The sequence below is a fragment of the Rhinolophus ferrumequinum genome, chromosome 2 (genome assembly GCF_004115265.2).
Source record: "Rhinolophus ferrumequinum isolate MPI-CBG mRhiFer1 chromosome 2, mRhiFer1_v1.p, whole genome shotgun sequence".
Taxonomy (NCBI): domain Eukaryota; kingdom Metazoa; phylum Chordata; class Mammalia; order Chiroptera; family Rhinolophidae; genus Rhinolophus; species Rhinolophus ferrumequinum.
In genome coordinates, this window is record NC_046285.1 from 61,037,824 (window position 1) to 61,059,312 (window position 21,489).

General features: G+C 38.5%; 1 protein-coding gene across 5 annotated transcripts in view; it reads left to right on the forward strand.

Annotated features, from left to right (window-relative positions):
- Positions 1-21,489, forward strand: part of ABCC5 (ATP binding cassette subfamily C member 5) — a 79,713-nt gene that overhangs the window by 2,192 nt on the left and 56,032 nt on the right. For 4 of the 5 annotated variants that reach the window (XM_033091022.1, XM_033091054.1, XM_033091047.1 and 1 more), the window contains exons 2-5: positions 1,129-1,312; positions 19,523-19,680; positions 19,891-20,046; positions 20,712-20,859. In XM_033091022.1, the coding sequence (XP_032946913.1) occupies positions 1,184-1,312; positions 19,523-19,680; positions 19,891-20,046; positions 20,712-20,859 (591 nt within the window). In that variant the 5' untranslated portion in view covers positions 1,129-1,183. Of the gene's footprint in view, positions 1-1,128; positions 1,313-9,161; positions 9,237-19,522; positions 19,681-19,890; positions 20,047-20,711; positions 20,860-21,489 lie in introns of those variants that run through there. The other variant, XM_033091038.1, reaches the window with a different exon arrangement.

A 21,489-nucleotide genomic window follows, 5' to 3' on the forward strand; every position in this document is an offset into this window, starting at 1 on the left:
GTGTTCTCCTTTTTGCTGATACCTTAAAAAATGAATTGTAGCTGTAAGAATTTTGTCTGCAGAGTAGTACTTTTAAATTACAGCGATAGCTAAGAATTTATGGAATTCAAAAGGCAACACGGCCACACTTAAATTTCTAGTGAGGCTGGTATGAAAGAAGTTTACTCAGTTTGTACCTGGGAAGCTTGGAACCATTTTAGGGTGGGGGAAATGTTTCAGAGAGGTGTGTATGTGTTTTATTTTTTCAAAAGTAACCAGAGTTTCTAAGATATTGATTAGAGTTGGCCAGGCAAGCGGGAGTTTAGAACAGAGTGTCATTTCAGGTCATACCAGGTAAGACTTCATAGGACAGGGTGGGGAATTTGTTTTGGGTGGGGATTGTTGTAGGATAACAATTTGGTTATTGTTTTTTAATAATAGCTTTGTTGAGTTGTAATTTATATACCATGAAATTCAGCCTTTTAAAGTATACAACTCGGTGTTTTGTTAATAAATTCACAGAATTGTGCAGTTATCACCACTATCTAATTTTAGAATACTTTCAGTATCCCAAGGAGAATTTGTTTTAAAGTTAAGGTATGACATTGTTTTGTATGTTAGCTATGTAACTCCATGGCACTTTAAAATAATATCAGCTAGCCCACTACCTAATTATGAACCTTTAGAAATGGGATGGGTCGTTGGTATAAGTGTTTTGTAAGTTTTCCTTTAGTAAGACTTAGTAGGAGAAATGATACGCATTTTAAAATTGTGGAATTTGTAATTCTTGGAACAAACTTAAATTGTTTCCAGAAAGTCATTTTCTTTTTAAAGACCTATCTAAATGCTTTATACATTGGGTTTGAACTTAGTGGAAGAGAGTGGGTATCTCTTTACCAGTGTATTTATTTTTTTTTAATCTTACTTGTTTTCCTTAGCAGTGGGAGGAGATAATTCTTGATTCTATTATAATGAATTTTTTTTCTTTAAAATATGAAATGGTACTTAAAATTTTTTAAAAAATATTTTTTATAGATATGAGGGTAGAAAATTTTAATGCTTTTGCCCTTTTACTCATTTTAAAGCACTTTTGCATATGATTAAACACAATTTAGGAGATACATGTTCTTGATGAATTCTTAATTTCAGAAATTCTCAAGTGAAACCAGGAGTCTATGAGTCCTGGCACCTCCATTCAGAGAAGATGAAGGATATCGACATAGGAAAAGAGTATATCATCCCCAGTCCTGGTTATAGAAATGTGAGAGACAGCACCAGTACGTCTGCACAGGACAAAGACCCCGAGGGCTCCAAATACAAGAGGTCTCGGCTGGTCAGTATTTCCTTTCCTTAGTCGCTTTTCTTATCTGCTTGTTGTACCAGACCACACCTTCATATAATGCATAAGGAAAAAGAAGTTTATCTTTCTTTATTGGCTTTTGGTCACTGTTAAGAATTTATAGTTACTTATGAAAGAGGAGAGGTTGGTTCTCAGCCTCTCACCTCTTTTTCCCTTTGCCTTCTTTCTGCTGCGTATGCTCACCTTTGGTGCCTTCTGAAAAGATTTTGCTTAAGAGAAGATAACTTGGGATGGGGTGGGGGGAAGATGGAGCAGGAGTATGAACCATTAAGCTTCATTCGTGTACTTATCATTGTTTTTTTCTCTGCCTCTAGTGTCTGTGTTTAAAATCACTCCTTTGGAAAGACTCGTTCAGATTTCAGAGAGTACTTGGAACAATTCTAGATTGTTGTAGGATAATCAGTAAGTTTTTCAAGAAAATCCATGAATGTAATAATCTAGTTTCCTTCAAGGGATATAACGAATATACATTTAAACACAAGGTAATATCTTTCTTCTAAGGAAAAAAACAATACCTTTTCTTGAATTGCAAAAGTAACTAATAAGGAGAAATGGGGGTGACTGGGTTTAGGAAGTCAGGTTTGTGTTCATGTATTTGTTATGTGAAACTTGAGAAAGGTATGGGCTTTGCAACTGACACTGGTGTTTCATTGGCTTAACATTACCTGTTCCTCTTTGGCTAGCTTATTAATTAACGTTTTTCACTAACAGGTATTTTCTCTCCCCATTGTATATTATACGGTACTTTCCCATTCAAGCTTAACTTTGGAGAAATAGATTCAATGTAATCAGTGTCAAATCCTTAAGGTGCCAATTTTGTAACTTCTTTGTGTCCTTTTGTCTAGGCCTTATTAATTAAAAAGTTATTGAATATCTTGTGAGTGTTTGACACTGTTAGCATAGCACTTAAATCCGGAAAAAGTCACACAGGTAACATTGGAGCCGGGCTTTGAAGGATGATTGGATGAGGAAGCTATCAAGCTACTTAAGTCATCTGTGCCTTATGAATAAAATAGCATTGACGGCAGAACCTAACTCATGGAGTCGCTGAAGATTAAATGAGATAACACATATTAAATGGCTTAGAATGGTACCTGTTGCATAGCCTGTGTTCAATAAATGTTAGCCCTTAGAACTAGTTATCTAGATCATAGGATGTGTAAGAGAAAATTCTGCATGCCATGTTAAGGAATCTTTTCCTGTGGGCATTGGGGAACTATTGGAAGTTATTGAGGAGGTTTTTTTGTTTTTTGTTTTCTTTTAACTTTTTATTTTGACATAACTGTAGATCCACATGCAGTTGTAAAAAATAATACAGAGATCCCCTACGGACTTTATCCAGCTTCCCCCAAGGAACCTTCTTGCATAACTATAGTTCAATATGACAGCAGGATATCGATTGACATTAATACAGTCCATCCACTTGATGAAGACTTCACCAGTTTTACTTGCACTGATTTGTGTGTGTGTAGTCTGTGCAGTTTTCTTCACATGTGTAGATTTGTATGAATCACCACCATAGTCAACATATAAAACAGCTCCATCACAAGAATGTCTCATGCTGCCCTTTTATAGCCACAGCCACCACCCCCCACCAAGCTCTGGCAACCATGAATCTGTTCTCCCTCTCTGTAATTTTGTCATTTTTAAGAATGCTGTATAAATGAAATCATATAGTATGTAATCTTTTGAGATTGGCTGTTTTCACTCAGCATTATTCCCTTGGGATCCATCTAATTTGTTATATGTATCAACATCTCTTCCCTTTTAATTGTGAGTCGTGTTTTATGTTATAGATATACCATAGTTTGTGTAGCCATTTTCCTATTGAAGGATATTAGGGTTATTTCTAATTTGTAGCTATTACAAATAAAGCTGTTTTGAACATTTATGTTTAGGATTTTGTGTGAATAAGCTTTCAAGCTTTCGTTTCTCTGAAATGCCCAGGAATACAATTGCTAGGTCATATGATAAGCACATGCTTAGTTTCATAAGCAACATCAATACTCTTTTCCACAGTACAATTTTATATTCCTACCAACAATGTATATGACTGATTCTGTTTCTCTGCATTCCTGCCAATATTTGGTGTTACCATTATCTATATTTTAGCCATTCTGATAGGTATGTCTGATATTTCATTGTAGTCTTAATTTAAGCGACCCAGTGTCTAATGAGGTTGAGCTGATAAGGGATATTTAAGACTTGATTTTATCTTAAGAAGATTAGTTTTGAGGCAATTCTGGGAAAAACCTGTATAGGAGAGAGAGAAAATGTACAGGAGAGCAGTCAGGAGGCTCCGTGCTGGCCCCTGTGAGAGTGGGTGTGTGTCCACGCATAACAGTGATGTGGAGGAGGGGAGAGGAGAATGCTTTGGGTGGCTGGGATTGGTAGAAAAAACGAGTTTGCTTTTAAGCATGTTGAATTTGAAGTGCATCCTGGTAAAATGATCAGCACAGGCAAGGAGAATAGGAAAACATTTTAGAGTCGTTAGTGCATCCATGTAAGTGGAGCCTGAGGACTGGGCAGGCTCCCAAGGGTGGCTTGTCGAGCAGGAAAAGGTAGAACCTGGGAAGCTAGTGTGTGGTCCTGTGAAACTTCTGGGGACAGGGTCCCTGTCCAGTTGGTTAGAGTGCAGTTGACATTAGGATGTGTGGTGGCAGTGGCGAGCTCTTCCTCTGTAGGTGGAAAAGAACTGGAAATAGGGTGACTGTTGTGCCTTTTGTACCCGAAATTAGGAAGTCAGGCATCAGACAGCAAGTTTCCTTCATGTGATCAAACTTTATCCTGAAGAGACAGGATGGCTAATACCACTTTTATAAAATTTCAGGAGTCCATATGAATTTCATTTTGGTTATCCTTTCATGTTTCCTCAACTTTTTGAGTCCTGTTTTTCTGGTTTTTACCGTATCCTTGTAACCTCTGAAAATTTTTTCTTTTTTACTTAAAATGTTTCTTTTAATCAACTGTATTTTTTTCTTTATGCTCAGCCTTGACCTAAGCAATAAAATCATAGGTTGATGCAACCAAATTTTTATACACATTAAAGTGAATGCATAACTATCAAGTTTTTTAAAAGTTCACATACCACGTAGAATGTTCTTGTATATTACCTGTCAAAACCCAAAATTTCTTAGATTTATTGATCTTGAACTTGTCTCATATGTTAATAGTTTGCTGATTGAGGAACCAGCAAGATGACAAAATATTTCTGGTTTGGAGATGGTATAAAAAATGGATAATTTAAATAGTTGGGAAGCAGAATGGCCAAATAAGCATACAGTTTTTAAAATGTAAGCACATAATTGGGTAGAGATTACAATTTCATGTCACATAATCATAACCCTCATTTCCTTATTGTTAGAGAGGAAATTTAGGACAGGACATTCCAGATGCCAGGTACCATGTTTCCCCGAATATAAGACCTAGCAGGACCATCAGCTCTAATGTGTCTTTTAGAGCAAAAATTAATATAAGACCTGGTCTTATTTTACTATACTGTAAGACCGGTCTTTATGATGATGATAATAATAATAATAATAATAATATAATATAATATAATACGGGTTCTTATATTAATTTTTGCTCCAAAAGATGCATTAGAGCTGACTGTCCGGCTAGGTCTTGTTTTCGGGGAAACACAGTACACCTCCTGTCCCTCAGAAATAAACAACTACTCCAAGGGGCGGCTGTATGGCTCAGTTGGTTAGAGCGTGAGCTCTGAGCAACAGGGTTGCCAGTTCGATTCCCACATGGGGTGGTGGGCTGCGCCCCCTAAAACTAAGATTGAACACATCACCTTGAGGTGAGCTGCTGCTGAGCTGCCACTGAGCTGCCACTGAGTTGCTGCGGGCAGCCGGACGGCTCGTTCGTAACAAGAAGGTTGCTGGTTCAATTCCCACATGGGATGATGGGCTACGACCCCTGCAACTGGATTAAAAACAGTGACTGGACTTGGAGCTGAGCTGCGCCCTCCACAACTGAGATTGAAGGACAACAACTTGACTTGGAGCTGATGGGTCCTGGGAAAAACACATTGTTCCCCAATAAAGTTCTGGAAATATCCCCAATAAAATCTTTAAAAAAAAAAAAGCCCAAAAAAACGAAAAAACAAACTATTCCAAGTAACAAAAGATAATACATGTGTGGCTCTTAATTGGAAAACAGGTTTTACTCACCACCATCAGCCTTTGATAGGTCCAGTTGACATGGAAGCATGGAAACTGTGTCAAACGGAAGTTGAGAAGCAAAGTGCCAAGGAACAAATGCTGATTTTAAGCAGGCCAGTGATTATTTTTTCCCAAGCTATGAGCAAAGTTGCAAAATGTACAGTTTGCCCATTTCTTGGTGTTGTGGCTAAATCTTTCTTTTGGAATACTCTGAGAAAATTGTTCTAATCAATCACATCTCCACGTATTTGTATCACATCTGCTTAAAGATAATGAAGGTAAAAACAATGCATTTTCACACCTACCCATTGTTTAGGACTATTAAGTTAATGCTTGTGGCCATACACCATTTGATGCGGCAGCAGGCATCCTTTAATCCTGAAGTGCTAATAGAGGTGCTTTCTGTTGCTGTTAGTTCTTTGAGCCTAAGTACTAACCGTGGCTGGTGTTAGGCTACCATTATTTCAGCAGACATGAAGATTTGTGTCTAGATCACTCCTTAACACTATTACTGTGTCTGATGCCTGGCTCTCCAGGCACAGCTCCTTTTCTTATAATTATACTCATATATGCACATGTGGATCACGTAACTCCACGAGCCCTGGTTTGGTTTTTGGTTTATTTTTAAGATGTGATGCTTATTCTTTCTTTTTTTTTTTAATTCAGCGAACATTTGAGCACTCTGCACAGCACTGAATGAAGTGGTCTAATGCAGATAAAGATCAATTGTGCTGGGCCTGTCTGCCCTCTAATAGAAGCTTAAACTCATAGGTGTGTGCATAGATTACTGTCATTTCAGTGCTATGGAAATTAAGAAGGAGAGAGTTGCGTCAGCCTTTGTGATCAGGGAAGACTTCAAGTGGAGGTAGCACTTGATTGGAGACTGGAGGAATAAGTAGAATTTGGAGAAAGGAGGAACATGCCTAGCAGAAAAAAGAGTTGTGGGTAGGGCCAAGTAGGTCCTGTTGGCATTAAGCATAGAGTGAACTCGATAGATGTAGAGGTCAGTGAGTTTCAGATGATGTGTGTCCTTGAATTATAGGCCAAGGAATTTGGATTTTAGTTGCTTTAAATTAAAATTTAAGCAAAAGCAAGACAAAGCTATTTAATGCTTTCATAAACCTTTTTATTGTGGTGGTTGTTTTCTTACTGCTTCTAGACCAAAGCCAAGGGTGACTTGTTTTTCACTAGCATGTCTAATCTAGAAAAAAAGGAAGAATGGAAAATAAGCAGAAGTCAACTAAAGTTCATGTGTCATTATGACTGCTCACTCTTTTTTTCCCTTCGCTCCAAAGTGTATACCATTGGTGGAATTTTCTTTCTACCAAGATAGAATATTCTTCCTCTCGGAAAAGTCACAATGCAAGTATTCACAAAGTCAGGTGACCCTCACTTAGTGTTTCCTTTAGTTCCATTTTAGGCTGACCCTTTAAGCTTAGTTGGAGTTTTCATAATTAGTGACGTGAAATATTTTGGTGAGCTGAAGTTATAGAGATCAGGATATGGGTCTTATCTCTTAATTACCAAAAAATATGATTCTAAGATATATTATTATGTAAGAATTATGATCTCATTATAGAAAATGTATAAACTGTAGAATATTACAGAAAAAATAAATCACCCTTAACCCCTCTACTCAGAGATAAGTGTTATTATTAAGTAGTTTTGTCTGGTACTGTACATTTTTAGAGAATTTGACTCTGAAAGCTTTTATTTAGGGACCAAGGATATGTGAATTTGTCTATGCCCTTGTGTTTTCAGAGTCAAAAATATTACCTGTGAGTCTGCTTGCTGTTAGGAAGGAGGGCAGGATGAAGATTAGAATTTGCAGTCTCTGCATTATTTTTCTGTTGATTGGTACTTAGTGACTCAGCAAATTTTCTGGACAGTGACAGGATGAGTAAGAACACCTGCTTTTTTGTTCTTTTCCCTGTAGACATCCATAAAGCCTTACAGAACTCAGTATGGCTATGATACAAGTATCTGGCCCGGTGCCAGGTGTTGGTCTCCAATAGCAGTCCAGAGCTCTCTGGTGGAGATGACAACAGTGATGCTATTGGTGCAGAGCCCAAGTGGCTTTAGTGCGTGGTGACTGAATCTCCAGTGCCGTGGGTCTCCTGAGGTTGGCCTTGGTCATGAGCTCTTTTACGCCATCTGCAGCCGGGCTGCTGCTGCTCTCCTAGGAAATGCTGCTTAAGGGAAATAAATATAGCCTGCTAGCATGAGTTAAAAGAGCTTTCTGTTAAAAAGGAAGATGAGTATTAGAACTAGCTTCCTGTTTTTTAAGTAGTTTTAAATACTTAAGTCTTTATTTTGTTAAGATAGATAACTTGAAAGTTACAAATGGTTAATGAAAACTTTTTCAATAAAATCTTAGTTCTGCTTTTAGGTAGGCTTCTATGAATGCTTTCTTTAATAATAACTCACTATTCTTTCCCTCGTTCTCTTAATCAAAAATACAAAGGTCAATCAATGCTAGAAAAGGAAACCGGGCCTCCGGAAGGTTTTGCAATGGTCGGACCTGTTAATATCAAAATTGCAGACTGATGTGAAGTTAATTTGCTGCACTGAAGTCCACTAATTAGCAGAACGAAGCTGGTCTCTCCCTTCCCTCCCCACCCCCTTTTTAGAGAGTTAGCCTGTTTAGATAATTAAATGTTATTAGGTGGGTGCAAAAGTAACTGCGGTTTTTACAATTATGTTTAGCCTTTTAAGCCGCAATTACTTTTGCACCAACCTACTATATGTATATTTAAGTTACTTGAGACTATTTTTTGAATTTGCTGTTCAAAGAATCGACTTAACTGTTATATCTGATGAAAACTTCTGTTTACCAAAGCAGATACGGTGTTGAGCAGTCGCTTAGTTTTCTTTACTGTTGTATTCTCACAGTAGAAAAATAGCCACACTGCCCAAATCTTCCCCTTTGTGTTTGTTTCTCACCGTTATCAGCAGTTCCAGCCTCTGCAATACAAGGGGTCACATGTTGGAACCACTGATGTCTTATAATAAGCATTGACACGGGCACCCACATGGTACTAAGCATTGAAGGAAGTTTTATTTATAAATTACATTTTGGCTTTTTTTTTTTTTAAGCTAAAGCTTGAAAGTCTTGAAGGGATTTTTGTCAAATACAAAAGACCAACATTCTACTATCTAAATCAATGGTTGTCAATCCACGCTGCACATTAAAATCCTTGAAGAAACTTAAAAAAAGTATCGATAAAGGGTCTTATCCTAGCCCCGTTAAATCCATCTCTGGGGTGGGGTTCAGGCATCTGTGCTGTTTAAAAGCTCCCCTGGTGATCCTGTTGTGTAGCTAGCCCTGAGAAACTCTGTCCTAAAACTCATGGAATACTCTCTCTTCTATCCTCTCAACCAAGGGGACCCTAAGTATTTCCTGTAAGGCTTTTTTCCCCTGTGACTCATGTTTATTTTAATATTTTGAAACGTTATTATTGTAATAACAGAGTTAATCTCACACCCCAGTATAACAGGAACTTTGAATACATTCCTTGGAAGTTAGCTTACGAAACGACTCCAATTCTTGCTGATTATAGGGTAATGCTAGACTTTGAACTGTGGGAAAATACCTGTGTGACCCGTGGTGGTGATGGGCAGATAAAGCCATTGGTTTATTAATGGCTGATCTTCTATCAGCATAGTTACAGATGAGTGAACAGATGGTTACAGATGAGGTGCCCAGGTGAATTCATAGCTGCTGAGCGGTAGGTCCCTGACTGAATAGTAGATTCCTTCTACTCTGTTCCACTTCCTCCCCATGAAGGTTACATTCCAGAATTTTGCTGTCCCTCTTGATTGAAGTGGCCACTATTTGCATGCAGGTTCTTAAGGGACGACCTTGAGATGGTCAGGATCATGTTAATAACTCACTGGAGTAAGGATGAGATGAGAATTGGGAGAGTAAATGTCCTTGGTAGGTTTCTTTAATTTGTGGGAGATAGGGAAGATGGGAAAGCCTGATGTCAGCTGGTCTTAGTACGATATCAGCTTTTTATATTTTTTTTAATTTAAAAGAAAACTTTAATTTCCTTTTCATTTAATTTTTAATATTTTGAGTCTCTCGAAACCTGTATCTGATTGTACAACAGTTCCCCTTAAAAATGAGTGTCTGGAGATGTTTGTCACAAAGGCAGCTGTTAGGACTGGGACATGTGCAGAAGAGCTTTTATTTGGTCCAGAAAGGTTTGTAAGAAGAGGCTGCCCATTCTGCACTTGTGTTAAGATCTTGTGAATTAAGGAGGGGAGAGGCAGAATATGCTGTAGGATCGGAGGCCTGGTCTATTCTGATAGTGCCCCAGGGACTGCTTTCTTTGTTGGGCCTGCCAGACAGGGGTATTGCCCTTTAATCCCCTTGGAAGCTGTGAGGCGCCTGTGCGTTACCAGTCCACGCTTGCCATCTCTGCATTCAGGAACAACTTGGATGAATCCTCAGTCCCCAGGCTTAGGAAGCTACCCTGCTGTTGTCCTGCTGTCAGGAAGGGATTGTTCAGTCTGGAGAGTGATTTCTGGCCCCTGGTATCTTGTCCCAGACGGCCTCCATGCAGTGGAAAGCCCATGGTTGTTGACCTGTCAGCAGATATTCTGCTCTGGCTGCCTGTGAAAATGAGATGGGACAAACCAGATAAGCAGAGTCCCTGCAGTGTGGTAGGTGCACTAATTGTCACAGCCACGGGCATGGTGGTGGTGCACACGGAGCAGGCAGTCTCTTGTGCAAGCATCTCTGTTTGCTTATGGATTGAATGTACCATGTTTCCCTCACCAGATGGGCACGTATGTGACTATGTTTCTTTGACCCTTGTTTGAACCGTAGCAGAAGCTGCATTTCATTGTCCCCAGTGTCCCCACCCTGCTCCATCGGCATCGCCTTGGTAGGAAAGAAATGCTCAGTGTCTCCTAGCCATGTAGTCCTCAGGAAGATATAAACAGTAGTAGTATTTCTTTGTTTAATGTTTTCTCAATTCCCGGATCAAGCAGTATTTTTCCTTTTGGAAAGAATCAACTGCTGCAGACACCTCTTTCTGTGACTGTGTCATCTGGCGGTGGCAAACCTTTCAGTCTGTAGTGCCCCTTAAGAGGAAGAAGGGGTAATGGGTGCCCTCATCCGTTCTCAGAAGAGGCTTTAAAAAATTACTTCTAAAAAGGATTTAAAGCACCGTAACATAAAAACCAGGTCTCATAAAATACATTCTCCCAGATTTGCGTGTACCAAGTACTGTGTTAGCTGTTTAACTATTTAGGGCTACCCTAGCATGACTGACAGTTGAGGCTAGATACTTCTTTGTTTGGTGGTGGGGGGACGGGCAGGCTGTCCTGTGCATTGTAGGATGTTCAGCAGCATCCCTGGTCTCTACCCTCTAGGTGCCAGTAGCACCTCTCCAGTTGTGACAACCGAAAATGTCTCTAAACATTGCCAGATGTCCCCTAGGCAAGCAAAATCACCCTCACTTGAGAACTGCTAGACTAGACCGTCCAGTACTGTAGCCATGAACCACACGTAGCTAACGAGCATTTGAAATGTGGCCAGTCCAGGTTGAGATGTTCTGTGTATGTAAAATACACACTGGATTTCCCCTGGTGAGCCTATTGTTTAGCCAGCCAGACTTAGTACAAAAAAAAGAATGTAAAATAGCTCATTAATAATTTTTTATTGATTACACATTAAACAGATGAGATTTTGTATATATTGGGTTAAATATATTATTAAAATTAATTTTACCTGTTTCTTTTTACTTTTTTAATGTGGCTACTAGAAAAATTTAAATGACACTTGTGGCTTGCATTGTATTTCTGTTGGACAGCACTGAGCTAGAGAGCAAATTGAATCTAGTTTAGCCATTAATCTTGTATTAGGCATTTAGTTCCCAGTAAACCACTGGATTAAATTATTTTTTTCTTTGGAAAATTTTCCTTTATACAGTAGAGTTATAGAGACAAAGAGTATGAAAAACATGACATATTACCAGTTTGCTCTCCTGAGTACTGTGGTGTATTAAAAATCGGTTCAGTGTTCAGAAGATACATTTCTTACATTTCTCTCCTTTTCTTGGATTTTTATCTCTATTTTTATTAAGATATATAGTTATATTTTAAAATTTAATTTATATTGCTTGGTTGGTGACATTGAATTTGAGGTGGAGAAATAAAAGCTTTTGAACCAATTTAGTAGATTATTTACTGGATTTTGACCTTTTATAAATCCTAGAATGTAACCAGCATGAAGGCAGTGATTTTTGAGGTGCAGGGTCTGTTTGTCCATTCCTGCATCCCTGGCACCTAGAGCAGTACCTGGTTGGTACACAGTAGGTCCCTCAACAAATACTTGTTGAATGATGGATTATAAAATTTTGTCTTTTTCCAAAAAGCTGGCTGTTCAAAATACATTAGTTACCTCGTCACTCGTTTAGCTTTATTCCTCTTCCCCTTAGTATTAATTTCATTATTCAAAAAGTTTTCCTTTTTGTATTTAAATTTGTTGTTGTTGTTGTTGTGGAATATTGGGGAACAGTGTGTTTTTCCAGGACCCATCAGCCAAGTCAAGTCATTGTTTTCAATCTAGCTGTGGAGGGCGCAGTTCACTGGCCCATGTGGGAATTGAACCGGCAACATTGGTGTTATGAGCACTGCTCTCTATCCAACTGAACCAACCTGCTACCCTCCTTTTTGTATTTAAACCCATCCATCTTACCTTTGATAGTTTCTGGCTTTCGGAAAAAATGGAGGCGATCTCCCTTCCATAGCTGAACTACATATGCCATTTAATTTTCTCTCATCTATTTATTTTATCATTTTTATGTAACTTTTTGGGGTGAATTCCAGATGGATTAATGTATGGTATGAAACCTGAGTATCACTTAGTTCATCTCCAATCTGGTATTTATTGGTCCCAACAATTTTCACTGACTAACTTGCACCTACCCTGTTATGTTACTTATGTCTTCCTATAGTAAGCCCTTATAGCTTGAATATATTAAATCTTTTCTCTTGGTTCATTTCCATTTTTAATCCATTCAGCCTTAGAATGTTGATAACTCACTTGACAGAATGTTAATGTGGTAGGATAAATTTATTTTTACCTTTAAACAGACTTACTTTTTTTCCTGGCATGCTTGGCCAGGTAAGCTTTTTTAGGAAGCCTAGAGAGGAAGAGAAATTAGGCATCCAACCAGATGATTATGCGTCTGAGACATCTGTGCAGTTGCTGCCGGGGTAGTATAAAGATGCTTTTATTTTGTATTTAAATATCAGTCTATAATGTATCTATCTTTTAGCATCTAGTCATCTTTGGTTTTAGTAACAATCAGGAAGTGCATTTTTGCACTTAAGTAAAATAGTTTATTTACATTTTAGTGTTCAGGTACTTTTGATTCTGACTTTGGAAACTACCATTTGCTTATAATAAGGTTAATTAGGATAGTCAGAGTTAGAGAGTCGTAGTTTATTTTAGTGGAGAGCTGTCTAAAAGATTTAATATTTTTCTCTTTTAAAAACACCTAACATAGTGCCTCAGCTCTGGAGCCTGGATTCAAATCCTTGCTGCTGTTTAACATCTCTGTGCCTCAGTTTCCCGAGCTGTAAAATGGGAGAAAGAATAGTACCTGCTTCATAGGGTTGTTATGAGGATTAAATGAGTTAGTATCTGTAAAGCATTTAAAACAATGCCTGGCACATAGTAAATGCCATGTTAGTTATACATTAATTTGAACAAATTTTCCTGTCACCTTCGAGTAAGCAAGTTTGCTTTTACAGACAACTTGCTAGTCATGAGATCTGGCTATATAGACAAAGAAGATTGCCCAAGCTTCCTCTATTTCTTGCTAATGTCCCAGAGTAGGTGAGAAAGAGGCAGCCTCAGGTCAACAAAAGAGAACTGTGAGTCCTAAAGCCAATAGCAGTTCTCTGTTGCAGTATTACTGGAGTATAGATTCTATAATAAGTTTAATTGAGCAAACTAGATAGATATCTAATTGCTAGAAACTACACTCTTTAATCCTGTAATCCCACGGATGGAATTTATCCTAACTAATCCAAAAAGAGAAAAACAAACAAATGATAATTGTTTATTATATTATTAACAATAAACAAAAGAGTGGATAATCTAAAGAGAAGTGTAATGGTTAAGAACTCAGTGGTGTATCATGCAGCATGAAGTGACACTGTTGCAGATAATGAGGCAGCATGAAGATATTTTAGTTGACATTTGAATAGTAGGTGCCAAACTCTGTGCTAGGCCAGGAAGACAGCCTGCCCTCCAGGAACTCTTACCAGAAGCATCCCACTGCAGTGGTATAGGTGCAGGGAATACCTAAGAAGTAGGAAATAAATTCCCTAACCTTGAAAGAATCTCAAAAATCTAAAGGAAAGAAGAAATAGTTGAGATAGGCTGTCTAGTTTATCAGATGGACAAATTGGGGTAATATAGTAAATACGTATTAAGGGTTTATTATATATCCCATACTTTGCTAAGCACTTTTCATTATTCTATTAATTCCTCTCAACACTATGTGGTAGGTGCATGCACCATTGTGAAAATAAGTAAACTAGTGCTTAAGGTGACTCATTAACATACTGAAGGTTGGTGGTCGAATCAGCATGCAGACCCATGTCTGTCTTCTAAAATCCATGTTCAAATTCACTATACTGCATGATAGCCTCCAACTATCGGAAAATTCTGCCTATGGAGGTATTGATACTTTAAGACCATAGAGAAAATAGGAAGGAGATTTTTCTCTTGATTTTCTTGATGATGTTATTTTAACAGACAAGAGTTCTTGCCAACAGCTAAATAAATATTATACCTGTTGCTTATTGTCTTGAGAGAGAGATCTCTGAAGGAGCTATGGTAGCTGCAGATATGGAGCAGCACTGTTTCCTTCAAAGCAGAGGATCCTGCATGGATCCTCTCGTCTCCATAGATATTTCATTGTTCTCACCGAGGCAGTGAGTAAGATATGACAACAAAATTAACAATTTGGGAAGTAGAATAAAAATGGGATGTGACTTGGAAAGTTGGTTGCTTCGAGTGGCAACTTTTGATTTTCTTAGATCAACAACAGAGACTTCTCTATGCCCTTACGTGGGAACTCCTACTCTATGTTTTATTTTATGAAAATTGGAGGATTAGTGCTATTTCAAACACTTTTATAGGGTTTATCTTCGCCAGGATAAAATTATACTGAGTGCCTTGTTCTAAAATAAAAGAACAGTACAAAAGCCCTTGGTCTCTATTATTTTACAGACATTTAATAATGCTGGTATAGTACTAATGATATGCCTGGGAGAATGAAACCTTGCCTGCCAACTCTCATTTGAAGAGCCTTTGAATCTGGCATTCTCCTGCACAGGAAATAACTTCCTACGCAGGAGGTTGTGGAACATGACATTGTTATATATAGAGTCAAAGGAATAATACTGTTAAGTCTGTTCACTTTTTTGTTCATAGGTTTTGATGAAAACTATAACTAGGCATTATGGAAGTGAAGAAAATGAAATTTCTGTATTATACATATAGCAATTGGCATATTCTTAGTCCCAGCATCTGGAATAGTCGTGCACACAGGTGCTTAATAAGTGATTTGTTGAAACAATGAATGAAGATGTGAAGATTTTAGTTTCCTCTTCATGCTACTATGCCATTCTCATGTAAGAATACTAATCGGTGGCATACCAAATTTTCCTTTTCTGATGCTATAATGTCAAAAGATGTTCATAAAACTCTACATAAATATTGAACTAGGTTCTTCTGGAAAAGCAGAAGAACTAGGATAGCTAAAACAATTTTGAAAAGGAGGAATACAATTGGAGATGTCATACACCCCTACACTAAGACTTATTTTATAACTAGAGTAATCACATTAGTAGTATCAGTGGAAGGATGGACAAATAGATCAATGGAATAGAATACAGAAATAGACCCACACAAGTCTGACCAGCTGACTTTAACAGGTGCAAAGGCATTTTAATGGAGAAATGGTAGTCTTCAACAAATGGAGTTGGAACAATTGGACACTTACAGGCAAAAATTTAACCCTTTACCTAAATCTTACATATACAAAAATTAACTCAAGGTGAATCATAGATCTAAATGTAAAGTTATAAAACTTCTAGAAGAAAGCATGAGAAATTATTCATGACCTAGGATTAGATGAAGAGGTCTTAGACGTGACCCTAAAAGCACAATCCATTAAAAAAAAAAAAGTCAATAAATTAAGCTTGTTCAAAACTTTTGCTCTGTGATTGCCCCTATTAAGTAAGAGGATAAATACATGCCATAAAATGGGAGAACATATTTGCAAATCATCTGACAAAGGACTTGAATCTGTAATAGAAAAGAACTCTCTAAACTCAACATTAAGAAAATAATTCACTTAGAAAACAGGCACAAAAAAACAAACAAAAAAAAGAAAACGGGCAAAAGATTTGAACAGGCACTTCACCAAAAAGTATGCATGGGTGGCAAATACACGCAGGAAAAGATGTTAATCATCATTAACATCTTATTAAATTAAATTAAAATCCTGCAAATTAAAATCAGGATGAGATACCAAGCCATACCTACTCCAATAGCTAATATAAAAAAGAAGGACAATCAGAGGTGAGGACGAGGATATGGAGAAACGGGGCCTCCCATACATTTGCTGGTGGGAATATAAATTGGTACTGTGATAAAGTAAATTCCATGACAGCTAATGTTTGAAGCATAAGTAATGCCAAGCTACCTTATATATTTATTGTACAGGAAAGTTAAAACAAGAAGTGAGATCTCCATTCCTATGTAAATTTGTAGTGGATATATACAGAGGGTGCCAAAAAAATGTATACACATTTTAAGAAGGGAAAAAACTGTATTAAAATTATGCTGATGGTAACCACTTTGAGCACCTCTTCTAATTGTATAAATCAAACGTGACTTAACATTCATCTTTTTTTATCGGTATATATTATTACAATTTTAATATAGTTTTTCTTTCTTAAAATGTGTATACATTTTTTTGGCATCCTCTGTGTATAAGAACTTAAATTACAGTTCTAGCAGTGTTTTTCAGTGAAGTACAAAGGAAATTTGCATATTTTAATATTCATTTATTTTGGAAGTAGATAATGATGATGGTTGTACACATTGTGAATATAATTAATGCCCCTGAATTGTACACTTAAAAATGGTAAAAATGGTTAATTTTATGTTATATATATTTGCCATGATAAAAAAATCCATTTAATTGAGGCATTCAGTGGCTTCCACCCAACTTTCAATTGGAAGCGATTAATCTGCCGAGTAATATCATGATAAAGGTAAATGTCAAGAGAAAAATCTAATAGAATTCTAGAATGCTTTCAAAGAGATGAATATGCTCAACTAACTCATATACTCATGGAGTGCTTTTCAGTATTCGGCAGTACCTATCCATGTGAAAAGACATTTTCAAAGATGAAATTGTAAAATCTCGTTATAAATCGGCATTAACCGATGAAGATTTGCAATCGATTTTGATGAAAGGGAAAACCATTTTAAACTTCAATTAAATGAAATGTTATTCCCTGTGTAAAAGAATAGAATTCTTCTCATTAGTAGACCCGTATTACACACACAAAAAAGTAGTCAGTTATTATTACTATATTTTGAATTTTGTCAGTAAACATTTTGTGGAAATTTGTTTTCTTTTGTAATGTAAGTACCTACATAATATCCATGGCCCACAAAACCTAAAATATTTACTATCTGGCCCATTTTAGAAAATTTTGCTAAGCCCTAGCTGAGTACTGATTTTTCACTTTCTTTTTTTTCCTAATATATGTTTTTAAAGCATCCATAATTTCATTCTATGCTCTGCTTTAGCTGTGTCCCACGAATTTTGATGGTGTTATAATTTCTTACCATTTAGCTCAGAATATTTACTGATTTCCATTTGATGTCTTTAATTTGTGTTATTTAGAAGTGTGTTGCATAATTTCTGAATATTTTTGGTTATTTTTGGTTATATTTGGAATATTTGGTTATTTTTGTTACTGAATTCTAATTAAATTCCAACGTGGTCAGAGACCATACACTGTATAATGTCAGTCTTTTGAAATTGGTTGAGGTTTGCTTTATAGCCCAGCATGTAATCCATTTTGGCAGATATCCAATGTGCCCTTGAAGTGGTATTACTTTAATTTTTTTTGTCACCTCTGAAGCTTTGGATATCCAAATGAGGCTGGTCGTTGTAACATTCTGTGCCTATTTTGTACATATTCCCAGTTTCTCCTTCCTTATTATAGTAGGTGTTTGTATTTTTAGTGTAACTTTCTCCTTTATCAACCCACTGGTTTTCTTTTTTTAAAACTTTTATTTATTTTTTAAGTGTGTTTTTCCAGGACCCATCAGCTCCAAGTCAAGTAGTTTCAATCTAGTTGTGGAGGGCGCAGCTCACAGTGACCCTTGTGGGGATGGAACCAGCAACCTTGTTGTTAAGATCACCGCGCTCTAACCAACTAGGCTAACCGGCTGCCCCCAACACAATGGTTTTCTTTTCTTCCCTGTGGTTATAGGGAGCTAAAGGTTAAAAACGCAACAAGACACCTTTGTCGAGTACTTGAATCTCAGCAGTCTTTATTTATTTAGTTCATTATTAGGTACCAATGTCCTTAACCACTAGATAAATGTTCACCTTATACCTAAGGACTTTGTACAAGTTAATTTTTTTCTTGATGTTGACTCATTTGTCATTGTGTTTACTGTGTTAGTCTGCCCTGCCTTTGACAGAAGGAAAGGAATGTGCTTCCCAGTTTCCCCGATACTAAGCAGGGCGCCTAGCTGTAACTATGCTGTGAGCTAAAGCTGTCATATTTGAGGAGCGATCCCTCTAGGCACGGACGTCTATGACGCCATGCATGAATTCTGCCCTTTCAGTTCAGCTCATATTTGAGTTGCCTCTGTTCTGGGTGGTAGGCCACAATAGAGACTCTACTTTGTGTAAGGCACGGTGTGTTAGGTACTGCAGCTCTCAACTCCTTCTTGATTTGGGGATCTAGGCTTACTTTCTGTTTCACAATAATTGCTGGAAATATTTGTGATAATGCAAGAAAAGGATGATGAATTTATAATCCTTTCTTGAGGAAAATAATGCTTCTGCTTCTGCACCAGGAAGGCATATACTTTGAGTTACATTTAGAGTAAATGAGGATAGACGTATCCTGGTTCTTGGCCTACCCTCTTCTGCCACAGTCAGACATTGAATTACATGCATTTTTGTTAATCTGGTTAATTGGTATTTATAAGCTTTGTAGCAAATATGTACAACTTTGTAGACCCTCTGCTTCGTGCTGCAGATATCTGGGAATTGGAGTTCTTTAGCTGTGCAGCCAGTGTGAGAACCATGTTGCTGACAAGAGAGAAAGACAGGAGGCCTGTGTACATCCTGGCCTATCCGCATGACAGGGCTGTTTAATTGGTGGCGATCTTGAATTTTTTGTCATAGAAAATGGGCAAAAGACATTGTAGTTAGTGGTGAAGTAATTGACGATCAGGCCACATTGGGAAGTGTAAGATAAAACACTTTGGCGATTAAATATAAATTTTGAAATGTACAACACAAATTGTGAATTCTAAAGGTGAACTGTGGATTTCAGTTAATATGGGCTGGTATTGGCTCAGCAGTGGCACATGTACCACATTAATGCAAGGTGTTCATAAAGGGAAACGGACAGGGCGGAGAGAGGGCAGGTGAGGAGGTATGTGGGCACACTCTGTACTTTCTGCTCCATTTTTCTGAACCTTAAAATGCTCACACACACACAAAAGTATTAGCTTAGAAGTTTTAAGTATCTGGTGTAATGTTCTTAGCAAGTTCACATCATACACATTAGTGCTTAACTCCTGATCCTTGAGGTTTCTCAGTTAAGATGAATCTGGCTTGCAGTTTGAGCTGTTGTGTCAGGTAGATTTCTTTGCTCCTGTCTGTTTTCTGATGTTCACTAACTGTGCTTGGCCTTCTCTCCCCACATGTTGAAACAGTTGGAATGCCAAGATGCCTTGGAAACAGCAGCCCGAGCTGAGGGCCTTTCTCTGGATGTCTCCACGCATTCTCAGCTCAGAATCCTGGATGAGGAACACCCCAAAGGAAAGTACCATCACAGCTTAGGTGCTCTGAAGCCCATTCGGACCACTTCCAAGTAAGCCCATTCGGACTACTTCCAAGCTCTGCTGGTTAATGACTTCCTGTGAAGCACCATAAGCAGTTTCGAAAGTTCAGGCTAAGATGAGACCATTTGGGGAGCCCGGTTTTTAGTCAGGAGCTCTGTTTACTAAACAGTGTACTATAAATGCCAGCTGGCCTCTCCATGTGTGTTGACAGTTTTGTGCTTTGGGTTTTCTCTCCTTAGACACCAGCACCCAGTGGACAATGCAGGGCTCTTTTCCTGTATGACTTTTTCTTGGCTTTCTCCCCTGGCCCGCCTGGCCCACAAGAAGCGGGAGCTTTCAATGGAGGACGTGTGGTCTTTGTCCAAGTACGAGTCTTCCGACGTGAACAGCAGAAGGTAGGCGTCTCTGGTCCACCCTGGCTTCCCACATACCGGATGCGTAGGGCCTGAGCTAGAGCGTGGGTCCAGCAGTGTGAAGTTCTCACCTCTGTGTCCTTTTAGGATCTGAGCTAGCTGATGGAGGGCGGGTAGCCTGGGGATGACTTTCTCTTTGCTCTTCTGCTTTATCTCCTATTTCACCTTTAATCCTGTTTTAACCACGGGCTTTCTCTCTCTCTCTCAGCCCCGCTTCTTTTCCTGAGTCTGCAGGGAGATTATGTTGCTGCCTTGTGACAGAATACATTTTTGTGGTAGCTGATTATCATGATTAAAATCTAGTTTACAACTTTACATTTCACCACAGGATCCTTGAGAAAGGGTTGGGGACCCTTGAGAAAGGAAGTTCTTATCCACAAACAAATTCTATTCGGGGGTAATCTTTCTGGGTGGACTTTTGTTCTCATCAGTTTCTGTATCCTGAGAGGCTCGCTATGCAGGGTAAATATGTAGTCACCTAGGAAGGGTATTTTTTTCAGAAGCTGAAGACTATGGACTTAATTTTAAAGGAAAGACTTGCGCAAGTGGTATCAAAGGCTGGAGACAAAAAGTGATGTCAGGAGGGAAGCTAGGATGTGTATATTCTCTGAGGAGATGTGTAACGTAGGACATGTGCCCTTGTTAAGACTAGAGAGACTGTGGCAAGAAGAACTGAATGAAGTTGGGCCAGACGCTGCTTCCCTCCGAAGGGTTGTGTGGATCTTCTGCCGCACCAGGCTCGTCCTCTCCATCGTGTGCCTGATGATCACGCAGCTGGCTGGCTTCAGTGGACCAGTAAGTTCTAACCATCCTTTCTGGCAGTCTCCAGGGGCCCAGCCATGGCCAGCTCTAACACTCTTGTTCTGTTGCAGGGGTTGTGCTCACCTTTGGGCTAGTTAGCAGCCTTAGAGATGCCTTCAGGTCTGTTGAAAGGGAACAGTTGATTTTGGAGTGAATGGTGGCTTGTCAGAAGTTGGAAGGATGAAGGGGCCGCATTGCCAGTGTGCAATGGAACTGGCTTGCTTTCCTGGGGTGGGGGTGAAACTGAATGATTCTGGTTCTGCACAGGACTGTGCTCCTTTGCTGTGTGGTGACGTGAAAGGACAGTCTTGGTTCAGAAAGGTGTGTCTCTCAGTGCTGTGAGTGGGCGAGAGCAGCCTTGTGTGACATAGGCTGTTGAACTACTGCTGGGGACGGTACCAAACGCCTGGAGGCAGTTGTCACATGTTTGATGGTTCTGTGGCAAATGAATGCTGAAGAAACTAGAGGACTGTTGAGGTTTTTAGAGCATAACCTGGAGTCCATTTTAAGTTTGGTTTATAGTGTACAGTGTGTGGCAAGTGTTGGGGTGGCAGCCGTGGTTGTTTTGCTAGTGTGTACCTAAGCAGAGTAGGTTAAGAGAGTGACGTTCACACTGTTTTCTGG